This window comes from Salvia splendens, chromosome 7 (genome assembly GCF_004379255.2).
Source record: "Salvia splendens isolate huo1 chromosome 7, SspV2, whole genome shotgun sequence".
Lineage (NCBI taxonomy): Eukaryota > Viridiplantae > Streptophyta > Magnoliopsida > Lamiales > Lamiaceae > Salvia > Salvia splendens.
This window is the reverse complement of record NC_056038.1, coordinates 16,723,980-16,748,833: the sequence shown is the minus strand read 5'-3', so window position 1 is coordinate 16,748,833 and position 24,854 is coordinate 16,723,980. Positions and strand designations below refer to the sequence as shown.

Here is a 24,854-nt window from a genome sequence, read left to right as displayed (position 1 = left end):
TATTAGAATCAATCCTCTCCTATTCTCTTCTTTTCTTTATCTTCAAATATAGATCCCAACAATTTTCCAAACCCGAACGGTGTCAACGACGGTATGCCAAACAATAACATTACAAATTAAATGAAAAATGAGCTTTAATTGATAGGGTGGACACTAGTATGAAACCACTGCAAAAGGAATGGTTGGATTAAGAAATGTTGATGTCATAGGCGGACACTAGTCCGACCATTGTGGATGCTCTAATCAATTTATTGATACTTTAAAAATTACTCCCTATGTCCCACTTTAGGAGTCCTAGTAATTTTTCTGCACTCGTTTTATAAAAATGATAATAAATAGTCACTTTTTAACATTATTTCTCTGTCTTACTTTACCATTTCTCCACTTTAATTATTTATTATCATTTTTATAAAAGGGATATTGGTCCCTAAAACCATAAACTTTGCTCAAAATTTGGTATTTCCCATGAACTTTAAAATTGGTTTAGAATATCACAAACTTTGCACTTTGTTTGTTATTTCCCACGACATGTCTATCACCATATATAACTAATTTACGAGACTTTTTTTATCATACTTGACACAATTAAATCAATGTGGTTTTCTACGTGACTTTTTATCCTACTCTCTCCGTCCCGTAAAAGATGTTACACTTTCCTTTTTAGTTTGTCCCACAAAAGATGTCACATTTCTCTTTTTTGGAAAAAGTTCTCTCTCACATTAATATAAATATACTATTTTCTCTCTCAACCTAACACACAAAACAACATCTCCTAAAATCCCGTGACATTCTTCAACTATGTCATCTACTATGGGACGGAGGGACTACTTGTCATGAACTTAAAAAGTGATTTAAAATACCATAAAACGTATCACGGTTGCCCATATAAAATAAGATTTTGATAAAAATATCTTATTTGGGTTAGTTTGGGAAATATCAAACAAAATGCAAAGTTTGTGATATTCTATTCCAATTTTAAAGTTCATGGAAAATACCAAATTTTGGGCAAAAAAGTTTATGATTTTAGGGACCAATATCCCTTTATAAAACGAGTGACGAAAAGTGACTGAAACTCCTGAAGTGGAAGGAAGAGGGTAATAGTTTTGAAAGAGCATCAGCTATGGCGCCCGTCCGGGCAGAATTCCGACCGTCGTGCCGGAATTCCGCGGCGGACGTCCGCCATTGTTTATGGTATGGATACGGAATTCCGCTGAGGACACCGCAGTTCCGCGGCGTTACGCGGAATTCCGTCGCGACGAGCGTGCGGACGTCCGCGCGGAATTCTCGTTTATTGCATTAAATTTTTTTTATTGTTGAAGTCCTTCGGGATGTCCGCCACTTTGCAGTGAGAAGTCCGTATGACGCGGCGGGAGGTGTTTGCGGGGAATTCCGCCGGGAATTCCGCGCCACTGCGGATGCTCTAAGCATTTATTTTTAGTTTTGAAAGAAAACAAACAGGGGTTAAAAGTGAGATTGACCAAAAATGAAAGGGCTAAAGCGAGATTTACAAACTTTCCTCTCAATCAAGATTCACGTCACTCTGTCAGACTCAAATCTCTCTGTTTCTCTTTCAACGTTCGATCAAAGAGATCTCCTTCCTGCAATTCCTTCTCGCTCTTGAAATTCGAGGTCAAGTCTCCGCCTACATCTACTTTGTTAGCCATTGACACCCCAGAAATCAAATGCAGGTCGCGCGATTGATTCGGCAAAAGTACGTTGGGTGATCACCGATTTATTTAGAAATTCCCTAGTTTTTGAGCTTCTAATTTTGTAAATCGTTTCTAAGATTTCATTCATGGCGATTCTGTTTTTCCTTGTCCTATATAACCTAGATACGCGCGCGCGCGTGTGTGTGTTAATTTATTCATTTATGCATACATTTGGTGCCAAGCATTTTCGCTTTGCGATAGCAGTTTGTATCTTTTTATCTCCGTGGGGAAAGAGAGAGATTATGTTCGCATGAAGAAAGTACATATACATATTCTTTACAATGTTTATGCTGATTAGTTGCTCACACGTAATCTCCTAATGCTCATGTGATAGTTATGAAGCCTTGCTCTACTAGTATATACAGCCTGGTGCTTGGATGGCTGAATTATGGAACAGTTAATATACATAAATTACTCCTGAATTAGATTGAATGAAGGAAGAATTAGGTATTGGCAAGATACAAAGATTAAGGCTGCTATAGAAGAATAATAGGGAATGAAAATTGAGGGAAATTTGCTGTTAAATTTATAAATATCTTGTACTCCTTGCCAAGGGAAGTCAAGGGAATACATTTCTTTCCGTAATTGTGATTATATATGGTGTTCTTATGCATTCCTTTGGACTGGCATCCAATTCATAATTCTTCTAATCAAAATCTAGTTACCTTTTCTGGGTTGCTTGTCTTATGTATTTTACTTGTTTTTGAGTGAGGAATGTGCGACTTATGTTTCTTGTTTAAGATATTTAGCGAAAGTTCCTGAACACTATACTATTCTTGGTTGCTCCAGCTAATGACTCGTCTCAGCCCATGACTTCGACTGATTCGGCATCTCCAGCAATACATCCACGGGAAGGATGTGGTCTCCATGAGGCACCAATGGATCCACTTCAACCAGAACCACAATTGAATGACAATGAGGAAACTGAGTTATACTCAGTGTCCTGGAACCAAGACTCTGGTTGCTTTGCTGCTGGCACCAGTCATGGTTTCAGCATATATAATTGTAATCCTTTTAAGGAAACATTCAGGCGTGATTTAAAAACTGGGGGGTTTAAGATAATAGAGATGCTTTTCAGATGCAACATCTTAGCACTTGTTGGAACTAAAATAAATACTCAATATCCTCCGAACAATGTTATTATCTGGGACGATTTTCAAAGCAGATGTATTGGTGAGTTTTCATTTAGATCTGAGATTCGTGCAGTCAAACTAAGACGGGACCGTGTTGTTGTGGTTCTTGAGCACAAGATATATGTTTACAATTTTATGGATCTGAAACTTCTTCATCAAATAGAGACTTTGGCAAATCCAAGAGGTCTTTGTTGTCTGTCTCATCACCCAAATACATCTGTGTTGGCATGTCCTGGTCTGCAACGAGGACAGGTTCGAGTTGAACATTTTGGCCTGAATAGGACAACGATAATCAATGCTCATGATTCTAAGATTGCTTGTTTGACCTTGACAATGGATGGGCTTCTTCTTGCAACTGCCAGTCTGAGAGGAACTTTAATAAGAATTTTCAACACAATGGATGGAACGCGATTGCAAGAGGTAAGATGCTTTGTACAAGTTAAATGTATGTCATGGTTTGCTTTCCCTCCGTAACAATTATGGTATGTCTTATTATGCTGATGTCAAATTTATGGTATATGGGTACAGTTTTAATCTTTTCTGAAAACTGTAACTGGCTTATTATAATTGTATATTACATCCTCAGTGCATTCCTGCTGCGTGAATGTAATGTTTGGCTTTTGTAACCTTGCGTCAATATCTTCATACCTCATGTAGTTTCTTTCCTCACTTTTGGTTGTCTGTGGAGAAGGAGCACCGAAATTTCACTCTTTGAGCTTTAGTTTTGATAAATATATTATTGACTTACATTTCTTGCTTTTTAGATTTTTTTGCTGTTCGATAAAACATGCTGATTTAGTTCTAGAAGGAAGTAGGAATTCAAGAGTCAAGGCAGGGTTATTGAGAACCTACGATAAAAGTGTGCTGCTCACTATGCTAATCAGGTATCTAGGAAGTCTAACACTATCCTAATAATTGTAACACACATTATCCGTTATTTCACATTTCCCTCAGTTCAAGCATTAGAACTTTTATGGGGGAATACCAATGGGCAATATACTAGGTTTATATATCACTGTTTGAAGAAGAGGAAATATAGCAACCCTAGTTTTGTACTACCAAACAACTTTTCGGCACAAGGATAAACAGAAAATGCAGTCTTATAGTACATTAGTACCATAAGTGGAACACCATAATCCGAAAAGAAAACTTATGTAGGTTCTGCATATTTTAGAGGCGGTCAAAAGAATGACTAGTAATGCTTGGTATTCAAGTTGTCAGTTATATTAAAAAGGAAAAGGAGAAAAGGGATTAGGGGAAAACTGCAATGTCAAACCTCTCTTGTGAGGGTCCAGATGAATGCTTCTTAATTACACATATGGAACATTTCTATATAGTTTTTCACTAATATGCTATTCCACATTTTAATGTGGAATCGATGTGGGATTCGTTTCAAACCATCCCCCTTTTGAACCGGAAGTCCATGGACAACACATGTTGGGTGACAAACCCAAATACAATGCCCACCATCCATTTACTGCCCCTTGGAACCACATCTTTGGTGGCACCCCTTTGGTTCGCACCTTCGCGTAGCCCCTTTCTATAGGCAGTTTGGATCCACTATCACCACACCAAATTGAAAACATACTCCCTCCGTCCCATAGAAATAGGTCATTTAGGGTCGGCACAGATTTTAATGTGTAATTGGTAAAGTAAGAGAGAAGGAGAAAAAGCAGTTGAAATTGTGTAGTGGGTGGTGGGGCCATAAATGATAAAGTAAAAAAGGAGAAAATTGTTGCCATAAATGGATATGGACTATTTCTATGGGACTGACAAAAAAGGAAATATGGCCTATTTCTATGGGACGGAGGGAGTATAACTTAGTGATCCCTAACTTAACCCAAAACCATGGTCAGAGACAAATGGTTGACTCCCACTTATATGTTATTCCCCTCTTTCTTGTGGAACTGATGTGGGATTTGTATCATGTTCCTTTCTCTTGAGGACAAGATTCCAGACCCTTTACACTCCAGATACTTAAGAAAGTCTCTATAACATTTCTCTTTAGTGTTTATTCATGATTACCCATTCAATTGCTGAGTCTTGTTGATCATGAAGAGAATAGCCTTATTTATCATCATCCTATTTTCATTGTCTCTCATCGAATCCCTGTTTCACTTTGTTAGTCATGTCTTAGTGAATGAATGAGTTAAGAATCCATTAGGATATAGAAGAAATTAATTGTAATCATTCTGAGAACTGTAATGTGAACAAGAAGTGAAACTCCCCCCAAAAATGAAGATCTTCTCCTGCAGCCAAAAGTGATGACTCTGGTATACTTTGCTTTATTTGCGCTCATACAAACACAAAGGTTTGCTTATATATGAGCTAAAATAAATATAGTTAAATCATTGCTCTTGAATTTTCTCTCTCTTATATTACTGGTATGCTTCCTTGGATTGCTGTTGCATCAGGATTCATGAGCAAACTGTCTATGGGATACTAAATACGTATTTTTACAATAAAAATATCTTTTTTTATATATTGGGTACAAGAGGTTTGGTGCTGGTGATACTAAATACGGAGTACTTATTTTACTTATTTTTCCTGATTGCATTCCTTGGGATCTCAATCCAAAGTCACATGAGTATATTTTACTCAATCGCATGATTAACATATCATGCTTCTTCTGTACAATCTCTTATTCAAATCTGTACTTTTTGTAGGCTTTGTCTATATTTGGATTCTTTAGATTACTAGTACTATTATTATCTTTATCAGCTAAGGTTTAGGGTTACATGGTTCCAAAGTATTACTTGGTTACCAAGTATATGTAGGCGATGCATATGGTGTTAGTCTCACATCGTTTCCTCTTTCTATTACAGTAGTTAAACAGACAGACATCTATTTCTACCTGAATCTATATGGTACTCCCTCCATCCCTTAAAAATATGAACTTTTGAAGGGGCATGAGTTTTAATGTACAATTGGTAAATTAAGATAGATAGAAAGAAGAAGTGATTGTAGTGAATCGGTCACACCTTATTAGAGAGAAAAAGTTTCCCACAATAGAAAGTTTATATTTTTAAGGGACGGACTAAAATGGAAATAGTTCATATTTTTAAGGGACGGACTAAAATGGAAATAGTTCATATTTTTAAGGGACGGAGGGAGTATTGGCTAAGCGTGTATTTCTTACCATGTCATCCTCTTAAAGTTACAGGTCCACTCCTACCATCTCTTCTCTTCCTCCTTTTTCGGATATTACATCTATTAGTGGTCAAGATGGCCTTGAATGGCGGGGGCAGGCTCTGCGCTCTTCCTTAACTTCCAGTTCCACTCCCACCACCTCTTCCACCTTTGGCTGATATTACATTTTTAATCAGTCTAATTGGTTATAATTGGTTATTGATGGCATGGCAGACCTTTTCTTTTTCTTTTTTCTTTACACACTGGAGAATCCTCTTGTTAGGCTCATAAGCTTTATGGAAAATAGTATTCGCCAGCCTTACATGTTCATGGAGGCTCTTGAGATCCGGGGAATGTAAGGTAACATACTCTAACATGACACAATTTTCCCTAGTTTTTAACTTATGAACGACTTTAACTGTCCAGCCAGAGTGGTCATCCTTTAACCCTCCTCCCATACCCACTATATGTGTACTTGTGGGCATTCTTAGCTGAGGGGATGTTTGGGTTGAAATGCTAGCAGTTTGACAAAGGGACTTTATAAGCCAAACTTTGATACACTGATTAGCAAGTTGGGTCTCCACGACTTATACAACCCAACCTGAGGGGCAGTCTAGGTTTTTTCATGTATAATTTGGATTGTTTCCTACAGACTGTCTTTTCTTTTCTATATTAGCTCAGGTTTAGGGTTACTTGGGTAGCAATAATGTGTGGCCGATGAGGTTGTATATACAGTGATATTGTATCCTCTTCTTATAGTAGTTATGAAACAGACAGGAATCTGTTTCTACACCTAAAACTACATTTTTGTTTACTCCAATTTTGAAGTTGTTCTGCTCACTGGCATTTCTTGCTACAGGTTCGCAGAGGGGTAGACAGAGCAGATATATACAACATTGCTCTGTCTCCAAATGTGCAGTGGTTGGCTGTATCGAGTGACAAAGGTACTGTTCACATATTTAGTCTTAGAGTGCGGGGATTTGGCGATCACCGGTCAACAGATTCCACTGCTGCTACAGGTCCCATATCATTTAACCAAAGTTCATCCAATGCACTTGAGCCCTTAATCACTCGTAGTGCTAATCCCAGTTCGTCATTTTCTTTCTTGAAAGGTGAGAACTTTTATACCTGAACTTATCCTGTCCTGTCATAGCTTTCACCTTAAGTGGAGTAGCTTAGGCTTGATAGTTGAGTACCTGGATCCATTTTCTGTTGCTCTTAAGATTATAAAGATGTCTTATGATTACATAGACGTTTTACTCATTAAATATTTTTGGTGACAATGTATTAATTTGTTATACTAGTGAAAAAAAGAGAACTAAGGCCTGTGATATTTTCTGAGTTAATGGTGAATATATGTGGTAGTTGTTTGCTTTATTCTTCTTCACTTTTATTCATGAATAAGGTTTTTGAGACAACTTGCCTACCACTGATAGCAAGCTTTAGTTTCATGCTCTCTTCATATCATTGAGATATTATGTTGTAAATTCAAAAGAAAAATGTTCTGTATAATCCTGATAGTGAAAGCCCTCTAGGAAGCGTACACCTTTATGTTCTGCTTTCTGAGCATCTAGTTTGTAGTGTTTTTCTTTTGCGGTGGTTTGCTTCTATCTAGTTTCTCGTTTTTATGTTTACTATTTGGCTGTTCTTCCTGTCTTCCAACTCTGTGAACGGAAGCAGTTCGTATGATGATATTGTACTTTTTGGAACTTCCTCAGGGGTTTTACCCAAGTATTTTAGTTCGGAATGGTCATTTGCTCAGTTCCACTTCCCCGGAGTAACCCAGTTCATCACGACATTTGGTTCTCAAAACACTGTCATCGTTGTTGGCTTGGATGGGAGGTAACACACCTATGTCACTACTGAATTCACATTCTTAAAAAATAAAGGCAGGTTTAATTTAGTATCGATTAGGAGTAATGTTTATGTCACTACTGAGTTCACATTCTTATGATATCTATTTCGTTTCTTTGTTTTCATGTCCGGCCAACTATCAGCTTCTACCGGTGCAGCTTTGATCCGGTGAATGGAGGAGAAATGGTGAAGCAGGAATATGTTCGCTTTCTGAAAACTGAAGCCGCATCTCGGTAGAACTCTCCAATTGTGTTCTGTATTCTTTTTCACTCTTCCTATGTATATATACACAGACAGTGAGACAGATGATCGATTGTACAAGTGTATATTGATTGGATATCTTCGATTGTCTTATTCTTGGTGCTCTTGTAATTACCACAAAATTAAATTTACTTATTTTGCATTTTCATTGCAAGCCTAACCTTTTGAACTACGTCACCATATATGTTACCGGTCCAATAAAAAGTGAAGTTGTGTATCTAGTTATTTATTAGAATAGTAAGTTTATTAGAGTAGTGGGCTTGCTGCTTAGTTATTAGAGTAGTTGGCTAATTAGTTACTAGAGTAGTGGGTTGAGTTGGTTATTAATATGACTTGGATTAGAGAAGTGGTAGGAGTCTCATTTTTTTTTTATTTTGGTTTCGTCCATGAATTGGAGTCCTGGTTCAATATTACTATAAATAGGAAAGAGACTCCAAATTCAACTAATTCATTTCAATCACATATATTTTTAAATTAATATATAATCCCTTTGTAGCATTAAAATGAAACGTTTTTCTAAAATAGAAACAAATCTCTATTTTTTTCATCTTTGTTACTTTATTCTCTCCTCGTTAACTTATAAAATAACATTACATAAAATTATATACCGAAAAACAAATGTTTCAATTCTGATGAGACAGAGAGAGTACATGTGAGATCCATATTTCACTAATTTTCTTCATCCACTTTTCTTAATACTCCCTCCCTCCAATAGAAATATGCCATTTAAGGTTGACACGACGTAATTTGGTAAAATAAAAGAGAAGGGAAAAAAGTAGGTGAAATTGTTTAATAGATAATGGGACCCATAAATAATAAAGTAAAAGAGAAGGAGAAACAAATGGATATGGACAATTTGTATGAGACGAACGAAAAATGAAATATGATCTATTTCTATGGGACGGTGAGAATATTTTTTAAAACCCGTTCCAAAATAAAATGAGGCTCCAATTTGCGAACAGATGGAGTAAAAGTTTAGTCCGACAAGTACCGTGAAAGACAAAGGCGTCGATTCCTTTGTATTTTTTTTTATCAATTCCTTTATCTCTATTCTACTCTTTATTTGAGATTTTCACTCCTTCTGTCCATCAATAAATTTATCATTTTGTCATTTTCATTTGTCTATCAATAAAAAACTTTTCATTTGCTTTTTACTATTTTTGGTAGTAGACTGTGTATTCCACTAACTTTATCTCACTTACATTTTATTATAAAACTAATACATAAAAGTTGGATCCACCTTGCACTAACCTTTTTAACTAACTTTTTTACTATATTTCTTAAAACTCGTGTCACGTCAAAACTCCTCTTATATTGGTAGACGGAGGGAGTATTTGTTATTGCCTTTACTCCTCTAAAAAAATACAAAGGGATCCACGCCGTTTTTTGTGTTTTTTGTCACAAGACTTTCTGAACTAAATGTTTTTTTGTTTGACCATGGATGTACCGAACCTGCTTTTTGGCGGAATTCGACTAATACTGTTCGACCGGATTTGCGAATTTAGGGTTTAGATAATTACAGTTAATATTATAACCATCTCAACCCACTACTCTAATAACTAACTAGACTAAGCCCACTACTCTAATAAGTAATTAGATACACAACTTCCTGCACATTTTGATTGGATCGGTATCAATATAGTACATGTAAAATGGATTGAAAAACATGAGCATATTTATTTTTATCCATTAGTAATAATATCAATAATGAGTACAACCCGTATTTTGTCAGACTAACAGATTACAATAATGAAAGAAAATAAGAAGGGATAAAAAAAGAAAATTCCAGCACCGTTCATTTCATTCACAAGCATATCAGTGGATGTATATCTTGTTTTAATCTAATATTCAGTTTTTAGTATTATAAAATAAAATAGTTTATATTTTAGAACATCTAAATCAAGTATTTCTCATACTCATTTATTAGTATTTCTCTTTATTAGTATTTGCATAAAATAATGATATTTTAATGTCATCCAGTAAATTCCTTTTATGAATAAATTAGGGTCTGAATACATCTCCACTGAAAATGGTTTTATACAATTCTTTTTAGTTCGAGTAACAAAACTTTCAAGAATCAATTTTAGGGCTTTGGTGTAATTTCGATTAAACACCTCCCCAAAAAATTATTCGATACACTCTATTTTTGTAGTAGAGGTGAATCAAAAACTCACAAAACATTGCTCACTATGTAGTACTATTAGGTTATTTAGTAAAAAATAAATTGTATTATGAAAAAACACATATTATAGCATAAAGACATTACATCAAAAAATCATTTTCCAAAAAAATTATCCTTTCTTAAGTTCATTTCAATTCATATAGCAATATATCGATATAGATTACCTCATTTCATATGCGCTCCTTTTATGCACGAATTCATCGATACAAATTAAAGTATTAAACAATGAATCCTCCAAAATAAGTATTCTCCAACTCAAGATGTCTACATTTTTTTTAAGTTTGTCATAATCTAAATGTTCATTTTCTGTATTTGGAAATAAATCACTCTTTCATCTCCTTATTAAAATATTCAATTACATTTTTATCTTTACTTACTCTATTTAACAACTCTTTCTAAATTCCCGTGCCACTAAGAATGTGGACATCTTGAGTAGGACGGAGGGAGTAATTTAAAAAGAAAACAAAACAAAACAGTACACAAGACAACTCAACATTGAGTTTACTAGTCAACAACACTAGTCTTACCGCTGTGTTTAATACTACCCCAACAACACTTACCATTGTGAATAAATAGCACCAAATTCCTGCAACGTATCATGCACCAACTCTGCTCAATTTGAAATCTCTCTCTCTCTCTGTACACACATACATACATACTTAATTGTGCTTATTTTTCAGAGAGAAACCAATGCAAAGAGTTGCTACAATAAATCAGGATGAGACAGATGATCCAACTACTTTAGCTGATTCCGATAGCTGTTTCTCTACATTTAATGGGGTGCAAATACACTACAAGATTAGTGATCCTTTGCAGCAGGGGACAAAAAGGGTCACTCACCCTATCATCTTGTTGCACGGCTTTGGCGCCTCAGTGTATTCATGGAGCCGAGTCATGAAACCATTAGCAAACGCCACCGGCTCTCAAGTTGTTGCATTTGATAGACCGGCCTTCGGATTAACCTCAAGGGGGCAGACCTCATCCGGGAGTCGACCCTTGAATCCATACTCGATGATGTTCTCTGCGTTGGCAACAATGCACTTCATTGACTTCTTGGGTGCTGACAAGTCCATCCTCGTGGGGTACGCTATTCTTTTGCGTTATACTCGCATATAGATTACATGTAACTGTTATTGTTTGTTTGCACCAGCCATTCTGCTGGTGCACCTGTAGCTGTAGACACGTATTTTGAGGCGCCCGAGCGTGTGGCTGCTCTAATCCTTGTCGCTCCCGCGATTCTTGCACCTTTCTCTATAAAGAGTGCTGTTAAAGAAAATCAAAAGGGAAACAATCAGAATCAGAGGAAGAGTCTCGACTCGAATACGAGGGACAATTTTGTTTTCATGTTTGGAAGTTTGTTGATGGTGCTCACAAAATGGATAGGAGGCATGATATACTGTCTGTATCAGAAAACTCTCTCAGCAATCTTGCTCTCTGCATTTGGTTTAACTTTGGTAACCTACTTTTTCAACTTTCCAATTCATATGCATATATAGGGATTATATATATAGTCTTGTTTTGGCCTCTACATAATGTTTCAGATAAGGATGATAATTGATAAATTTGGGGCACAAGCCGTTGGCGTTGCATGGTATGATTCGAAACAAGTGACAGACGACGTGTTACAAGGCTATACAAAGGTGAGTACAACTTACTTGCGTCTGATTATCTACGCGATGGATGTTTTTGTTGTTGATAAAAGGGTATAATTGGCAGCCGTTGAGGGTGAAGGGCTGGGACAGGGCGCTTTTAGAATTCGCAGTCACGATACTGACAGACTCAGCGTCCGTATCAAAGGATAAGAGGCTGAGCGAAATCTCGTGTCCAGGTTTGAAAGTAACAAGTCTGTTAGCCTCAATATAGTTGGTGAAATAATATGATTTTGATGATCACAAACAGTTCTGATCATAACGGGAGACACGGATAGGCTTGTCCCCTCTTGGAACTCTGAGAGGCTCGCGCGAGCTATACCAGGATCTTCCTTCCGAGTAATTGACAAGTGTGGCCACGTGCCCCATGAAGAAAAGGCTCACGAATTTTTATCTATCGTAGACGAATTCCTGCAGGGAGTGTTGGAGGCTCCTCCCCAGGCAGCAACTTAGAGCAATGAAGTTGATATAATAATGTCATGTAGTAATAGAATAACTCTTGTCATGCAAACTCATTGATCAACTCGAAATTCATTAGTTTGTGTATCATATCAGGGTATGATTTAAATAGAAACATTGGAATGAGTATGAAATTCTAGAGCATGTGATCATCTCCAAAGATGACTGCACCCGCGGCCAATGCTCCCGCCCCTAGTCCCATTCCCATTCCCATTCCCACCCCACGCCCTGCCACGGTTGGCGTGTTCGCTAACCTACTTGTGACGGGGAAGAAGTTGGGAATGTATCCCACATTAGACGGGACGGGGGCTGTGGCAGTGGCTGGTAACTTGCCCTGCTGGTGCTGGGAGTCTGATGGTTGGTTTCTGTTTGGTGGGATATGCCACTAAGATTGTCCAAGTTGAACCCCTCATCACCACCTGCAAGATTAGAGAGTGAGCCCAATACAATCATCAAACTATATTCCATTCCGTTGCTATGCTTACTAGTGATTAAAGATTATAATTAATCTTATCTAGTGACAATATATCTGGTCTGCCTCAACAATGACAGGATTAGAGAGAGAGAGAGCCCGATACACTCAATGAACTTTATTTCAATCCGTTGCTACGATTACATGTGATTAAGAGCATCTCCAACCATTTAGTCCAAATGTCACGATTTTACTATATCTATTTAAACTAAACTCAAACTTAAAAGAATACTATTATCTAAATATGTATTTTTACTCATAAAATTTGAAAAGTTTTTTATTTAGTTTTAGTGTAAATCAAAAAAATAAGTACTCCCTCCGTCCCCCAAAGTTTGTCCCAATTTGATCCGGTGCGTGTTTTAAGATATTGTTTGACTTTATATTAATGAAGGTATGTAGTGGAATAAATGTCCCACATTGAGGAGATTGGGGTAAAATGGAACAAACTTTGAGGAACGGAGGGAATATTTTTTACTCAAAAAACAAAAATGAGATTGGTTTTGGAGTACCATTAGAGCTACTTTTTTTAATCTCATTTTAAGTTTTAGTGTATCATTAATGATAGTTTAAAGACTATAACTAATCTCATCTCTTGTTCAGTTTTAGTGACAATGCATCTTGTCTTTCTAAATAGTGACAAGATTAGATCGTAGCTCATGATTACCTATAACTTATTTACTCCTAGACAAATCCTGTAATATCTTATCTTCAATTGAGATCATGTACTCCATTTCCTACCCATTTCTATTAAACCGAACACCAACTTACGCCAACGAGGATCACCTACTCCATCTCCTGCTACACATACTACACAAAAACATGAGTAATTGGCTCCACCATCACTTATCATATTTAGGGATTAGTAGAAGATGAGTAGGTGATCTCAATTGAACTTAGCCTCTATTAGAAATGGGTCACGCACCCCCTTAAAAGACCTTATAAGGGGGAGGGTTATCCATACTTAATTAAATGGGATCTTCACCAAGTCGATGTGGGACAAATTTTTTAGAGAATTTAACAGTCTCACAACTCAAAACTTTCCTAAATGAGCTTTCTAAATGTTTTCACCAATGAAAGAGAGAGATGGTAAATGGTACTCCCTCCATCCCATTAAAGATGATCCTCTTTCTTTTTTTGGTTTGTCCCAGTTAAAATAACTCATTACTTAAAATGGAAATACTTTATCTCCACTTTATTCTCCCTCTTGCTAAACTTTCTCTTCTTAACACACAAAATATAACTGTATAAATTCCCGTGCCGCCCAAGGAAGGAATCATCTTCGTTGGGACGGAAGGAGTAAATGGTACCTAGATATGAGGAAGCTGGGTGTTCTTCTTCTCTGTGTTGGGAGATCCGAATAGAGACATCGACGAATCCCAGAGATTTATTGGAGTTGGTTTTCCTCAACTGGAAGCTGCCCACCTCATAAACCGGAGAATCGGGTGTGTATTTCTCCAGAAATTCCTTAAAAGGAACAGTTGCAGAGCCGAAGAGTGACTCTCGAAGAAAGATGGGGTCGCGGCTGTAAACCTCAACGTGAAGGGCCAATGGATCATCCAATTCAAGCGACGTCGAAAACCCAGTTTTCCAAAGGGGGTTGGATGTTCCTGAGGCGTCGATCTTGGTGCAGTACTTGTGGTAGGGATGAATCCATCCCACGGCGTACCATTAGAGCTTCCACAGAGATGATGAACATCGGCGCAGGCCTCGACCAGAGATCAGGCAAATCTCCACCCATACCTTCTTCCCCATTCTCTTCTCTTTTCTTTTAAAAAAAACACTAACTTCTTTAGCCTTTGCTTTTAATGCCAATCACGCCCACTAACTTAACCTTTTTCGGCCTCGATTCGCTCTCACATATTTTCTCCTTTTTTTTTAAATACAACTACTGTTACTCCCTCAATTCAATAAATAATACTTCCTCCATTGCAATAAACCATTTAGGATTGACATAGATTTTAATATATACTCCCTCTTTCTGCGATGAAAAATCTCGTTTTTCTATTTTAGCTCGTCTGCGAATAGAAGTCTTGGTTCATAATTATTATAAATGGTAAAGAGACCTCACATTCCACTAACTAACTCCACTCACGTGTCATTTAAAATTTATATATACAAGTGAGACTCATATTTCACTAACTTTCTTCCACCCATTTTTCTTAACATTTCTTAAAACCCGTGCCGGATAGGAATGTGATTCCTATTCATGGACGGAGAGAGTAATTGATTAAGTAAGAGAGAAGAAAAAAATAATTGAAATTGTATAGTGGATGATGGGGCCCATAAATAATAAATAAAAAAGAAGGAGAAAAAAGCTGCCGACTATTTCTATGGAACGGGCGAAAAGGAAATATGATCTATTTCTATGAGACGAAGGGAGTACGACCTTCGTTCCACAATAGAAGTCACATTTAATGTGAGCACGAGTATTAAGAAATGTAAATAATAGTGAGCTGGATGTATTGTGAAGCCTGAAATCAATCCTCTTAGCATACGCTTCTTAAAATATAAAGTAAAATTGCAGACTGGTCTAGTAGACTAGCTCGACTGACTCACGTCCGTGCATGTGCATGGAAAGTAAGCTAACTGATCAGGCAAAATCTCTAAACCTATCTGCGTGTCGTCGGATGCGCAATCCAGGCTACTTTCAAAACCTTAACCCACAAATACTATTAATTAGTATAGAGAAGTAGGGATCGAATCCCACAAGGATGGATGTGTTGAGCGTGTGTTAGGGACATTTTGGGAGATTTTGGCTGCTGCCACGCAAACTAAGTGGGTTAAAGTCTACTTGACTTAGAAGTTTAAACAGGGGACTCTACCTAACGGATCAACTAGACAGGCTACCCACGGCAACATGCATGAACGATTAAACTTCCAACAAACATTTGAATCTAAGAATAAACAACCAAGAGCACCTGAAACTACTAGACCTTGTTGGAACTTTCCTAAAATAGGCAGACAAAGTGTAAAAGTAAGTGGGGTTCATTTTTCCTAATTTGACTGGTTTGGCAGAAAAGCTGTTAAAGGCAAAAGCAAAAAAGCAAGTTCAGATTTGATTTCTAACTACTCTCTACTTCATCTTCTTCAAACAACCAAGTAACAACATTGATGAAGAAAAAACAGAGCATGCTTCAAAACGAGTCGCGGACAAGAAATTTAAATTAAAAACTACTGGATATACGCTAACTGGTCAACCAGAACGACGAACGACAGAAACAAACCATGATCATGCACTTCCTAAAAACAGAATATACTAGATCCAAGAAATCAAACACTGTCTAACATGGATCCGTGAAATTGGACGTTAACAAACTATATCTAAAACATCCTAACAACTACCAATTGCGAAAAGCAACCAACGACACACGCATAAAGCTTAACATCACCAAATCCAACAAGAACTCAGATCTAATATCGAAAACAACAATATCCAAAACCAACAACGAAATAACTATGAAATTCTTAAGCTAAAATGTTCAAAGTGCCAAACACTTGCGAAATGAAACTAAAACTTAGCAAGACAGAAATTAAAGATTGTATCTTCGCTCCTAAGTGGTGGAATACGATTTCAGAACTAAGAACGTCCGGAACTAAGGATTTCCCCCTCCGAACTAGGAGGCGGAGAGCTTGAACGGGAGTCGGAGTGGATTTGCAGCTAAGAACTCTATCTAATGACTACTGTGTGACTGTGTGTAAAATGGTGAGCTAGAAGATCTCTCAAGGGGGTTGCCTCTTCCTTCAATGTTGGTTCCTTTATATAGGGAGGCTTCAAGCTTAAATCCTTAGGGTATGCTATTCATGATTTGACATTTGTACTCTTAAAATAAGGGTGTCTTCGAATTCTGTCTCTTTTGTCCTTTTCCTTGCACTTTCACTCTACTTTGCTCAATCTGCGTCTGCTCGGCCAGTTTGCATCATCAACCTGATCTAGCAGAAACCTGCACACTTAAACTCATTATTTGCGCATTATCTTCCACCAAAAGCACGCGAATTCACCCATAAACCAATGCATGAAACGAGTCTTATCAAAGCTTATTAAGAGGAGTGTAAAGTATTCCCTCCGTCCCAAGGAAGATGACCCTTTCCTTGGGCGGCACGAGAATTTATGCAACTTTATTTTGTGTGTGAAGTGGAGAGAGTAAAGTAAGAGAAAGGAAATAAAGTAGAGAAAAATGTGTTCTCATTTTTAGTAATTGGTCATCTTAGTTTGGACAAACTAAAAAGGAAAGTGGGTCATCTTTAATGCGACGAAGGAAGTAGTGAGATTATAAAAAGCTGAATGATAAACGATCTTTCAACAGGGAAGATGACGACGGATTTTGCAGGGGGATGCAAGCATGTCAAAATTAAAAAGTTCTGTTGATTCGAGTTGTATAGTAGCCGTGGAAGATCAGATTTAGACTGGTTCAGAATTTGGTTCAGAATTTGAAGAAGATAAAGTGGGGAAAATATTAAAAGAAAAACTATTATAAACAAAGAAAGAAAAAGAAAATTGATAGGTAATCCACGTAAGTTGACGCCCTCAGGCCACCCACTACGCTGTCTCTATACCGTCCCTTAAACCGTCTCTTAACTACTATTTGACCACTATTTGAGGGCCCCACTGTCCTTTTTTCCTCCATCCCTTAACTAAGGGACGAAACCTGCAACGCTCCGTTCCTTAACCGTCCCTTATTCCGTCCCTTAATTACTATTCATTCAATTTCATTTTTTATTTTTTTTCCAACTCAATTCAATTTAAACAAACACAATTCATTAAAAGGATCCATTAATTGACGCATTTGCTCAAAATGATCCATTTGTTTGAGTTGATTTAAAATGGAAATTGGAGTGATAGAGAGGATTTGAGAGGAATATGTGTGTGTTTGTGTTTGAAATGAGTATGAAATAGGATTATTTATAGAGTAAAAAAAATAAAAAAAGGAAAATAAAAAATTAACGGTAATATTACCTTTTGAAAATTAAATTTTTTTTATTAAAATTCAATTTTTTTTAAAAAAATGAATTATTGCGAGTGGGGCGTCACGCATGCATCGGGGGCGCGACATATCGCCCGGGCGCGTGACGGGCCGGCGCGTCCCTTGTCTCGTGGATACGGGCTACAGGACGGGACGAACTTTGCTACGCATCCCGTGGCGGAACCGTCCCTTCGGGACGGAACGCGAACTGCGCGCGGGACGCGTAGTGGATGCTCTCAGTCGCTTACAATATGGCGCGTAGCAGATCCTCTCCTCGACCAATATAACCTAACGTTATTTTTGGATAAAATCAATGAGCATGGTGATTAGGGTGATCTAATTTCTATAATAAAGACTAATGATGTCTAACGGCAAAATCAATTCAATATATGAATATTATAGTTTACATATCAAAATAAATACTCAGGTATAAAGATGCGTATCAATATTATGAAATTCTTAAAATTAAAACCATAAATTGAATTAGTATTAATATACTATCATATATAAGTACACTGGTGGTGTTTGGTTTTCAAAATAAAATAATACCAAGATATAATTTATTATAGAGTTGTGAGATTATTTTAGTCATAGGAGGTTAGCGATGACTAATTATTTCATGACTATCTATCTAGGATTGAGTTGTGAGATTGAATATCATAAACCAAACACACTACAAATTTAATCACAAATACAATCTTACAAACCAAACACCAGCATCCACAAGGTACGCCATACACTACAAAAAAAAACGTTGGTTTATCGAAGGAAAGAAATTCCTAGGTGATTACCGACCGAATGCCGAGGGAAACGACTGTCGGTAATTTTTTCTTTATGTTTAATACTAGGGTGGTGTTTGGTTTCCAAGATAAAATAATACGAGGATACAATCTAGGATTGAGTTGTGAGATTATTTTAGTTATATGGAGTTAGTTATGATTATTATCCCATGATTATCCATCTAGGATTTAGTTGTGGGGTTGAATCTCATGAACCAAACGCACTACAAATTTAATCTCGGATACAATCTTGCAAACCAAACACTAGCAGTAGTATTTTATAATAAGCCGAATAAAAATTGCTATGTATGGTTTATCTGGCGTTTGGTTGCCATGACTAATATCATGAGACTATCCATCTAGGATTAAGTTGTGTGATTATTTTAGTTGGAGGAGAAGACTATGACTAATTATCATGAGACTATTAATGTAGGATTAAGTTGAAAGGTTCAATCTTATGAACTAAACATGATACATATTTAATCATGAGATTTAATCTTGTCAACCGAACACCCATTTTATTACCGAGAGAATGTGATCCGTCGGTAATATTAAGAATTTATATTTTTTCTTCCCCTGCGAGCTGCAGCCACCGCCGCCGCCGAGCATCAGCCATCGCCTTCACCGAGCTACAGCCCGCCGTCGGCGATTGTTTCGTCTCCAACCTTGCCCCGTCGTGGATTGTTTCGCCTTCAATATTTGAATTTTGAAGTCAATATTTGAAGAATTAAGGTGAGAAAATTGTTTCTACCCTACCTATTACACATTTCAGTCGTGGATTGAAGTAGCATTTGCTTTGGTTTAAATTGGATTCATTTAAATTTGGGGCAATCTTCGACTGTGCTATGAAATTTGGGGCAACCCTAGCACGATAATTGAGTAGTTAAAAGCTGTCAATGATTTGGTGGTCAAGCTAATTTTATGCCTTATATTAAAAGCTGTCTGCTTCAATCATGCTCCGAAACATCACCAGTAGTTAATTTTCGATTTACATTTCTTTCTTCCTTTTTTCTATTCTAAATGCATTATGTATATTGATCAGTTGTTGTGTTTGTAGAGACAATTGGAATTTGGACAACTAAGCTAAGATAGTACAGTAGTATTCAATCCCCTCGTCTGGCCTTTTCCATTGAATTATCTTGAGAAACATTATGATATTATATAATAAGTGCAGTGGCCTGTTAAAACATTATGAAACATTTTGGCCTCTCTATATCTATAATTTGGTGTTTTTGGAGTCTTGAGAATTTCACTTGTAAATTTTCATTATCGAATTATTGGTGGTTTCCTTTTTCTTTTCTCTGGTTATATCAACTACTACAATAGAGAGAGTATGTAAGAGTAGGAGGTCTGCCTCTGAACCAGGTGATTTGCTATGGCTGTCGAAAACTATTATGTTGAATGTACAGTTATGTTGAACCTGAGAAATATCAAGTTCTGTAGGACATTAAAGTGCGATTAGTTTTTAGTTGGTTTCACTATACAATCACTTTTATTTTGGAAGAAGTATGCTCATCCAAGATGGTTCACTTTACTAAGGAGAAAAGTAATGGTGTTTTGTTAGTACATATGGATTAACTGCAATATGGCTAAATCTCCTTTGTATATCTTCACTATGAAACATGAATACTCTTTTCCACCTTATGTGATGGACATGAATGCCTAGGGAGGTGCTGAGATGAGCAGGACGTGTCACTCTTAACTGAGCCAAAGCAAAACAGAAAATTGTTGCGTGTGAGAAAGCTACCAATGGGCCTAAGTGAATACGTGTTGGCATAGAAAGGAAAGAGAATTCCATGGTATTTGGTATATAATTAACTAGTGGTGATAGAGGGGAATCGTGAGTATTGTGCTAGTTTGCTTCTTCTTCTCTGCAAAGAGTACCACTGTACTACTCTTCTATCTTTTCTTAATCCTCTATTTCTGTATCCAGATTTCCTATTGTAATCTCTTTTGCTAGAAATTTCAATCAAATATCTTTGCCCTATATTGGTGTCGTTCATTTTGACAGATTCATTACTCCTTATTAGACTTTATGAGCCCACAGATTAATTTTTCTAGTTTCTAGGTTGAGGCCATAGATCAGCATAAGGTGTTACTATCTGGCGTGGACTGGTTGATGGTACTATGACTATTCCATTAGACCATTCATAGATTTTAGTGTCTTATTCAGCATCATCTCTGAAACCTGAGGTCTGAATGAATTTGAATGGTTTGTTGGCGTGCAGGTAAAATGTCAAGACACAAAAATGAGACAGGCGCAATGGCTGAACTGTGTGCTCTGTATTATGATTATTATTCCTATGGATTTCTAATGGTTCTGTTCCATCTCTCATTCTATTAGCTTCTGTCTGCATTCGGAATTACAATTGTCTATATAATATGTATATAACAGTCGATTCTTTGAAAAGCTTTATTCAATTAAGGTAGCTTATTTAGTTGTTTGATGACTAACACGCAGGAAGAAAATAAAAACTACAGCGAGTGGAGGCATCAAATTATCAATGCACCCGAAGGGAAAAAGCTAGAGCATGTCTCTATGGTTTATGAGAGGAAAGTGGTACAACAATTTAGCCTTTTTTACACGGCATCAAGGTGATAATACAAGGAACATGGGAAAAGTGTCTTGTTACTCATTGATTAGTTCAAATTGACTATAGCTTATCTTTTGTTGTTTGGTTGCTCTATTTCGGATTATTTTTAGGAGGCAAAGAATGCTTTTAAAGCTCTTTTGGAGGCTTCTAATGTTGGGTCTGACTGGATATAAGACCAGGTCCATTGCTGCTTCTGTGCATTGCTAATTATTTGTTTGGGTAATCTATATCTATATAATGAATTTAAGCAGACCATGAGAGTGATAATAGAGATCTGGTGCACTAAGGTCGCTTGGAGAGAAAGCAAACTTTCAATGAGGTAAATATTTTAACCGTTAAGTGGAGTTGATTTAATGGTCATGTTCTTACCTCTTATTAAATGATTGCAAATACTTACACTACTCAGAAAATCATTAGTGATTGTGTCCATGGTCTACAATACAGGTTGTGGTGAAAAAGTAAAAAGCTGAAGAGAGAAGCTTTGAACATAAGAAAGCAAGACAAGATTTCAAGACAATGTTACAGGCAGTAACTTGTTTTTTTGTTTGCTGCAATCATTGTAGGTTCTTGAGAACAAAAGGCTATTTCTCATTCCTAAAATTCCATCTTTTATTATGCACAGGAAGCTAAAGATTTGACATCATCGATGAGATGGAGGTTGGTTGTTTGTATAGTTACTATGGAGTATTAAATTTGCTTGATATGAAAAAGTTCTCTTGTTGCCTGCCCTTGTTTGTTGGGCTTTTTGTCATGGGGTTGCCTGCTAACTTCCATGGAATTATTGATGTAGCAAAGCAATACCTACTATGTTTGAAAAAGACGAAGGTTTTCAAGCTATTGAACGGGCTACGAAGATATCTTTGAAGAGCGTGTAGAGGAGCTTAAGAAAAAGGTATTAGTTTTGAGTATGTACAGAAGTTGCTTACTGTTGTGCTCATCATACTATTGGACTTTTCAATAGTTCGATGCTCAAATTTAGTAGTTATTTATGCTTTACTGATCTTTTATTGATATTTCCATATTTTGATTGGTTCTGGAAGTTCCTACTTACACATTGATTAGTTCCCTTCATTGAACGGTTTGCTTGTGCTACTATGTGATTTTATCCAGATTAGGAATGAACAAAGGCTTTGAAGGAATTGAGGGAGGAATTAAATGAGCAACTGAGTGAAAATGGATAGTAATTTTACCGCGATGGAGGAGAAGATGAACCCGTTCATGATGTCCCACCAATCACCTCATATCGATGATGATGCTTCAGAGATTTGATACTCACTACACATAAAAGATTTGATTTGATACTTATTGAAAACTAATTACAAACTCATTACTATGTGTGTTTTTTTTCATTCAACTTTGTTGTGTTGAACAAAATTCAAATAGGTTTATATAGTAAATTTCCATTCTCTTCTTAGCTATTGTTATTGCTTTGATAGTATAACTAAAAATACGATATATTGTTGTATTCAGGCTGCTATAAATTTTAGAAATTGATATGCGAAAAATTCTGCAGAATTGCCTATGGAAGATGTCTGAGATGTTGTCAGAAAGAATTACTAACGGAATAAATACCGTCGGTGATTACCGACAGATATAAGGTTAACTTTACCGACAGATTTTTTCCATCGGAGATTCCGTCGGAAAATATTACCGACGGAATATAAGTCGTGGGTAATATTACCGACGAGCTTTTTAGCAACAGTAAGTTTTCGTCGGTAAATCCGTCAGTAACACACTTACCGACGGAAAATTAGAATTTACCGACGGAATATTCCGTTGGTAATTATGCTGTTTTTTGTAGTGATAGTGTTCGCCCATGGTTGCTACATCAATATTTCTTAGTCTGACCCTTCTTTCTGCAGTGGTTCTGCCTAGTGTCCGCCCTATCAGTTATCCATTTTTTCATTTAATTTTTAATATTGATTTATTTAAGTTTACACACATTATAAATAGCTAAATTAAATATTAAATTAAAGAGCAAACAAGACGTACATTACTTCATTTTTTTTTAAAGTTACAACAGAAATAATTAAAGAGGTACAATTTCGACGACCCCTACATGCCCAAACTTCTTCAACCATGTCGTTCATGAGTTGAAGATGGGCTTGTCGGTTGCGCATGTTCTCCCCTGCTTGTAATCTCTCATTGACTCCATAGGGTAAACCTCGAATGACCAGCGAGGTTGTATGACCTGCGCTCGGTCCGACTTCGTCGTCGGACCAATCGTCAACTCTTTGACCTTCATCATCAATAATCATGTTGTGCAAGATGATGCACGCGTACATGACATTGGCGATATGATGCCTATACCAGGAACCAGCCGGGCCTTTCACTATTTCCCAACGCGCTTGAAGCACACCAAATCCTTGCTCCACGTCCTTCCGTGTAGACTTTTGCCGCTGTGCAAAAAAGCTCTCTTCGGATCCATTGGGCAGGAGATCGTCTTCAGGAAAACTAGCCATCTCGGGTATTGTTATCGGCTAAGTACTACCCCATCTGATGCTGCCGTCCGTTGGCAGTGAACTTGATAACCGAACCATTGTTGTTACATTGCTCATTGAAGAGACTCGACGTGTTCAGCACGTTAATGTCTTTGTTTGACCCGACCACACCAAAGTGAGCATGCCAGATCCAAATACGGTGGTCAACGATGGCTTCAAAGATCATCGTCAAGTGGGTACCCTTATACCCACCGGTGAATTGGTCTCTCCACGCTGTCGGACAATTCTTCCACTCCCAGTGCATACAATCTATGCTCCATAGCATTCCAGGAAAGTCGTGCACCCTCTCGTGCAGATGCATCAGGAACTGGCAATCAGCGGCATTCGACCTGCACAAATGTGTGGCGCCGAAGGCGTCAACAACGCCCTCACAAAATTTTGCCACACTCCCGCCCAGTTGTATCCTCGGCGTGAAGATACTCGTCAAACATGTCCGTCGTGGTGCCGTAGGCCAACTGACGAAGCGCAATCGTGCACTTCGTAAGCAGGGATAGACCAATTTTGCGGGCCGCATCTTCCCGCTGCTGGAAGTACTTGTCTCGCGCCTCCATCGTCTGAACAATGCGGAGAAACAGTTCTCGCCGCATCCTAAATGCACATCTTATATATATATATATATATATATACAATATATATTCTAATTAAATTATTGAGTATTGGACATCCTCAATGTATTTTATGCGATTCGAGCCTGATTCTACGCCACCTATCCTCTTTTCAAAGCAGCAAACCTAATCATTAGTTTTGACAAACTTGAAAGACTGCTTGTAATCTTCTTGATAGATAGCGTATAATTTTGAATTTTCGAGCTCACTCGAAGATATGAGACCAAATCCTTTTAAATTTGCAGGGTAGGGTGCATTCCAGGCATATGGAGTTGTGCGCTTCAACAACTTGATCCCAGAAAGCCTTTCCTTTTTTGTTGGTTTTTGACAACTGAATCTTCGGTTGTTATGCGCTTCAAAACTACACTTCGCCTCCACGGGGAGTACTATGCTCGTACATCAAGGGCATATGTATTGTAGGTACGTTGGGGAAATCGAATAAAAAAGACGGAAAGTGTCGAACGCTTGAGTAGGGATGTTTGGTACTATCCGTCTTTTTTATTCAATTTCCCCAACAATACTATCAAAGGATAGAGTATTGATGTTGTAGCCTTCACGAATGAACC

The 24,854-nt window shown here is 37.3% G+C and overlaps 3 protein-coding genes and 1 long non-coding RNA gene across 12 annotated transcripts; 3 read left to right on the top strand and 1 right to left on the bottom strand.

The window, feature by feature from the left end:
* The first annotated feature begins 1,514 nt into the window (after positions 1-1,514).
* LOC121810906 (autophagy-related protein 18c-like) lies at positions 1,515-8,234 on the top strand. 2 transcript variants are annotated; one of them, XM_042211639.1, is made up of 6 exons: positions 1,515-1,711; positions 2,499-3,262; positions 6,831-6,915; positions 6,991-7,083; positions 7,690-7,813; positions 7,969-8,234. In XM_042211639.1, the coding sequence occupies exons 2-6, from the start codon at positions 2,519-2,521 to the stop codon at positions 8,060-8,062; spliced, it is 1,140 nt and encodes a 379-aa protein (XP_042067573.1). In that variant the 5' UTR covers positions 1,515-1,711; positions 2,499-2,518; the 3' UTR covers positions 8,063-8,234. The 2 variants fall into 2 exon arrangements, with proteins under 2 accessions (XP_042067573.1, XP_042067572.1); XM_042211638.1 differs by having other exon boundaries at positions 1,516-1,711; positions 6,831-7,083.
* Positions 8,235-10,881: 2,647 nt separating this feature from the next.
* On the top strand, positions 10,882-12,887 carry LOC121741355 (epoxide hydrolase B-like). The gene is made up of 5 exons (XM_042134080.1): positions 10,882-11,350; positions 11,419-11,722; positions 11,810-11,908; positions 11,985-12,096; positions 12,168-12,887. Exons 1-5 carry the CDS (start codon positions 10,959-10,961, stop codon positions 12,368-12,370), a joined length of 1,110 nt encoding a protein of 369 aa, XP_041990014.1. The 5' UTR covers positions 10,882-10,958; the 3' UTR covers positions 12,371-12,887.
* Positions 12,888-19,102: 6,215 nt separating this feature from the next.
* On the top strand, positions 19,103-22,596 carry LOC121740931. 8 transcript variants are annotated; one of them, XR_006037704.1, is made up of 10 exons: positions 19,104-19,320; positions 20,255-20,476; positions 20,657-20,710; positions 20,817-20,905; positions 21,050-21,183; positions 21,293-21,361; positions 21,434-21,501; positions 21,627-21,839; positions 21,973-22,074; positions 22,293-22,596. It is a non-coding gene; the product is annotated as an uncharacterized LOC121740931 (long non-coding RNA). The 8 variants fall into 8 exon arrangements; XR_006037705.1 differs by having other exon boundaries at positions 20,650-20,710; XR_006037707.1 differs by having other exon boundaries at positions 19,105-19,320; positions 20,255-20,387.
* Positions 22,597-22,648: 52 nt separating this feature from the next.
* On the bottom strand, positions 22,649-23,644 carry LOC121810497. Its single transcript, XM_042211260.1, has 2 exons — positions 23,246-23,644; positions 22,649-22,714 (listed from the first exon to the last, which is right to left on the bottom strand). The coding sequence occupies exons 1-2, from the start codon at positions 23,642-23,644 to the stop codon at positions 22,649-22,651; spliced, it is 465 nt and encodes a 154-aa protein (XP_042067194.1).
* Positions 23,645-24,854: the final 1,210 nt, after the last annotated feature.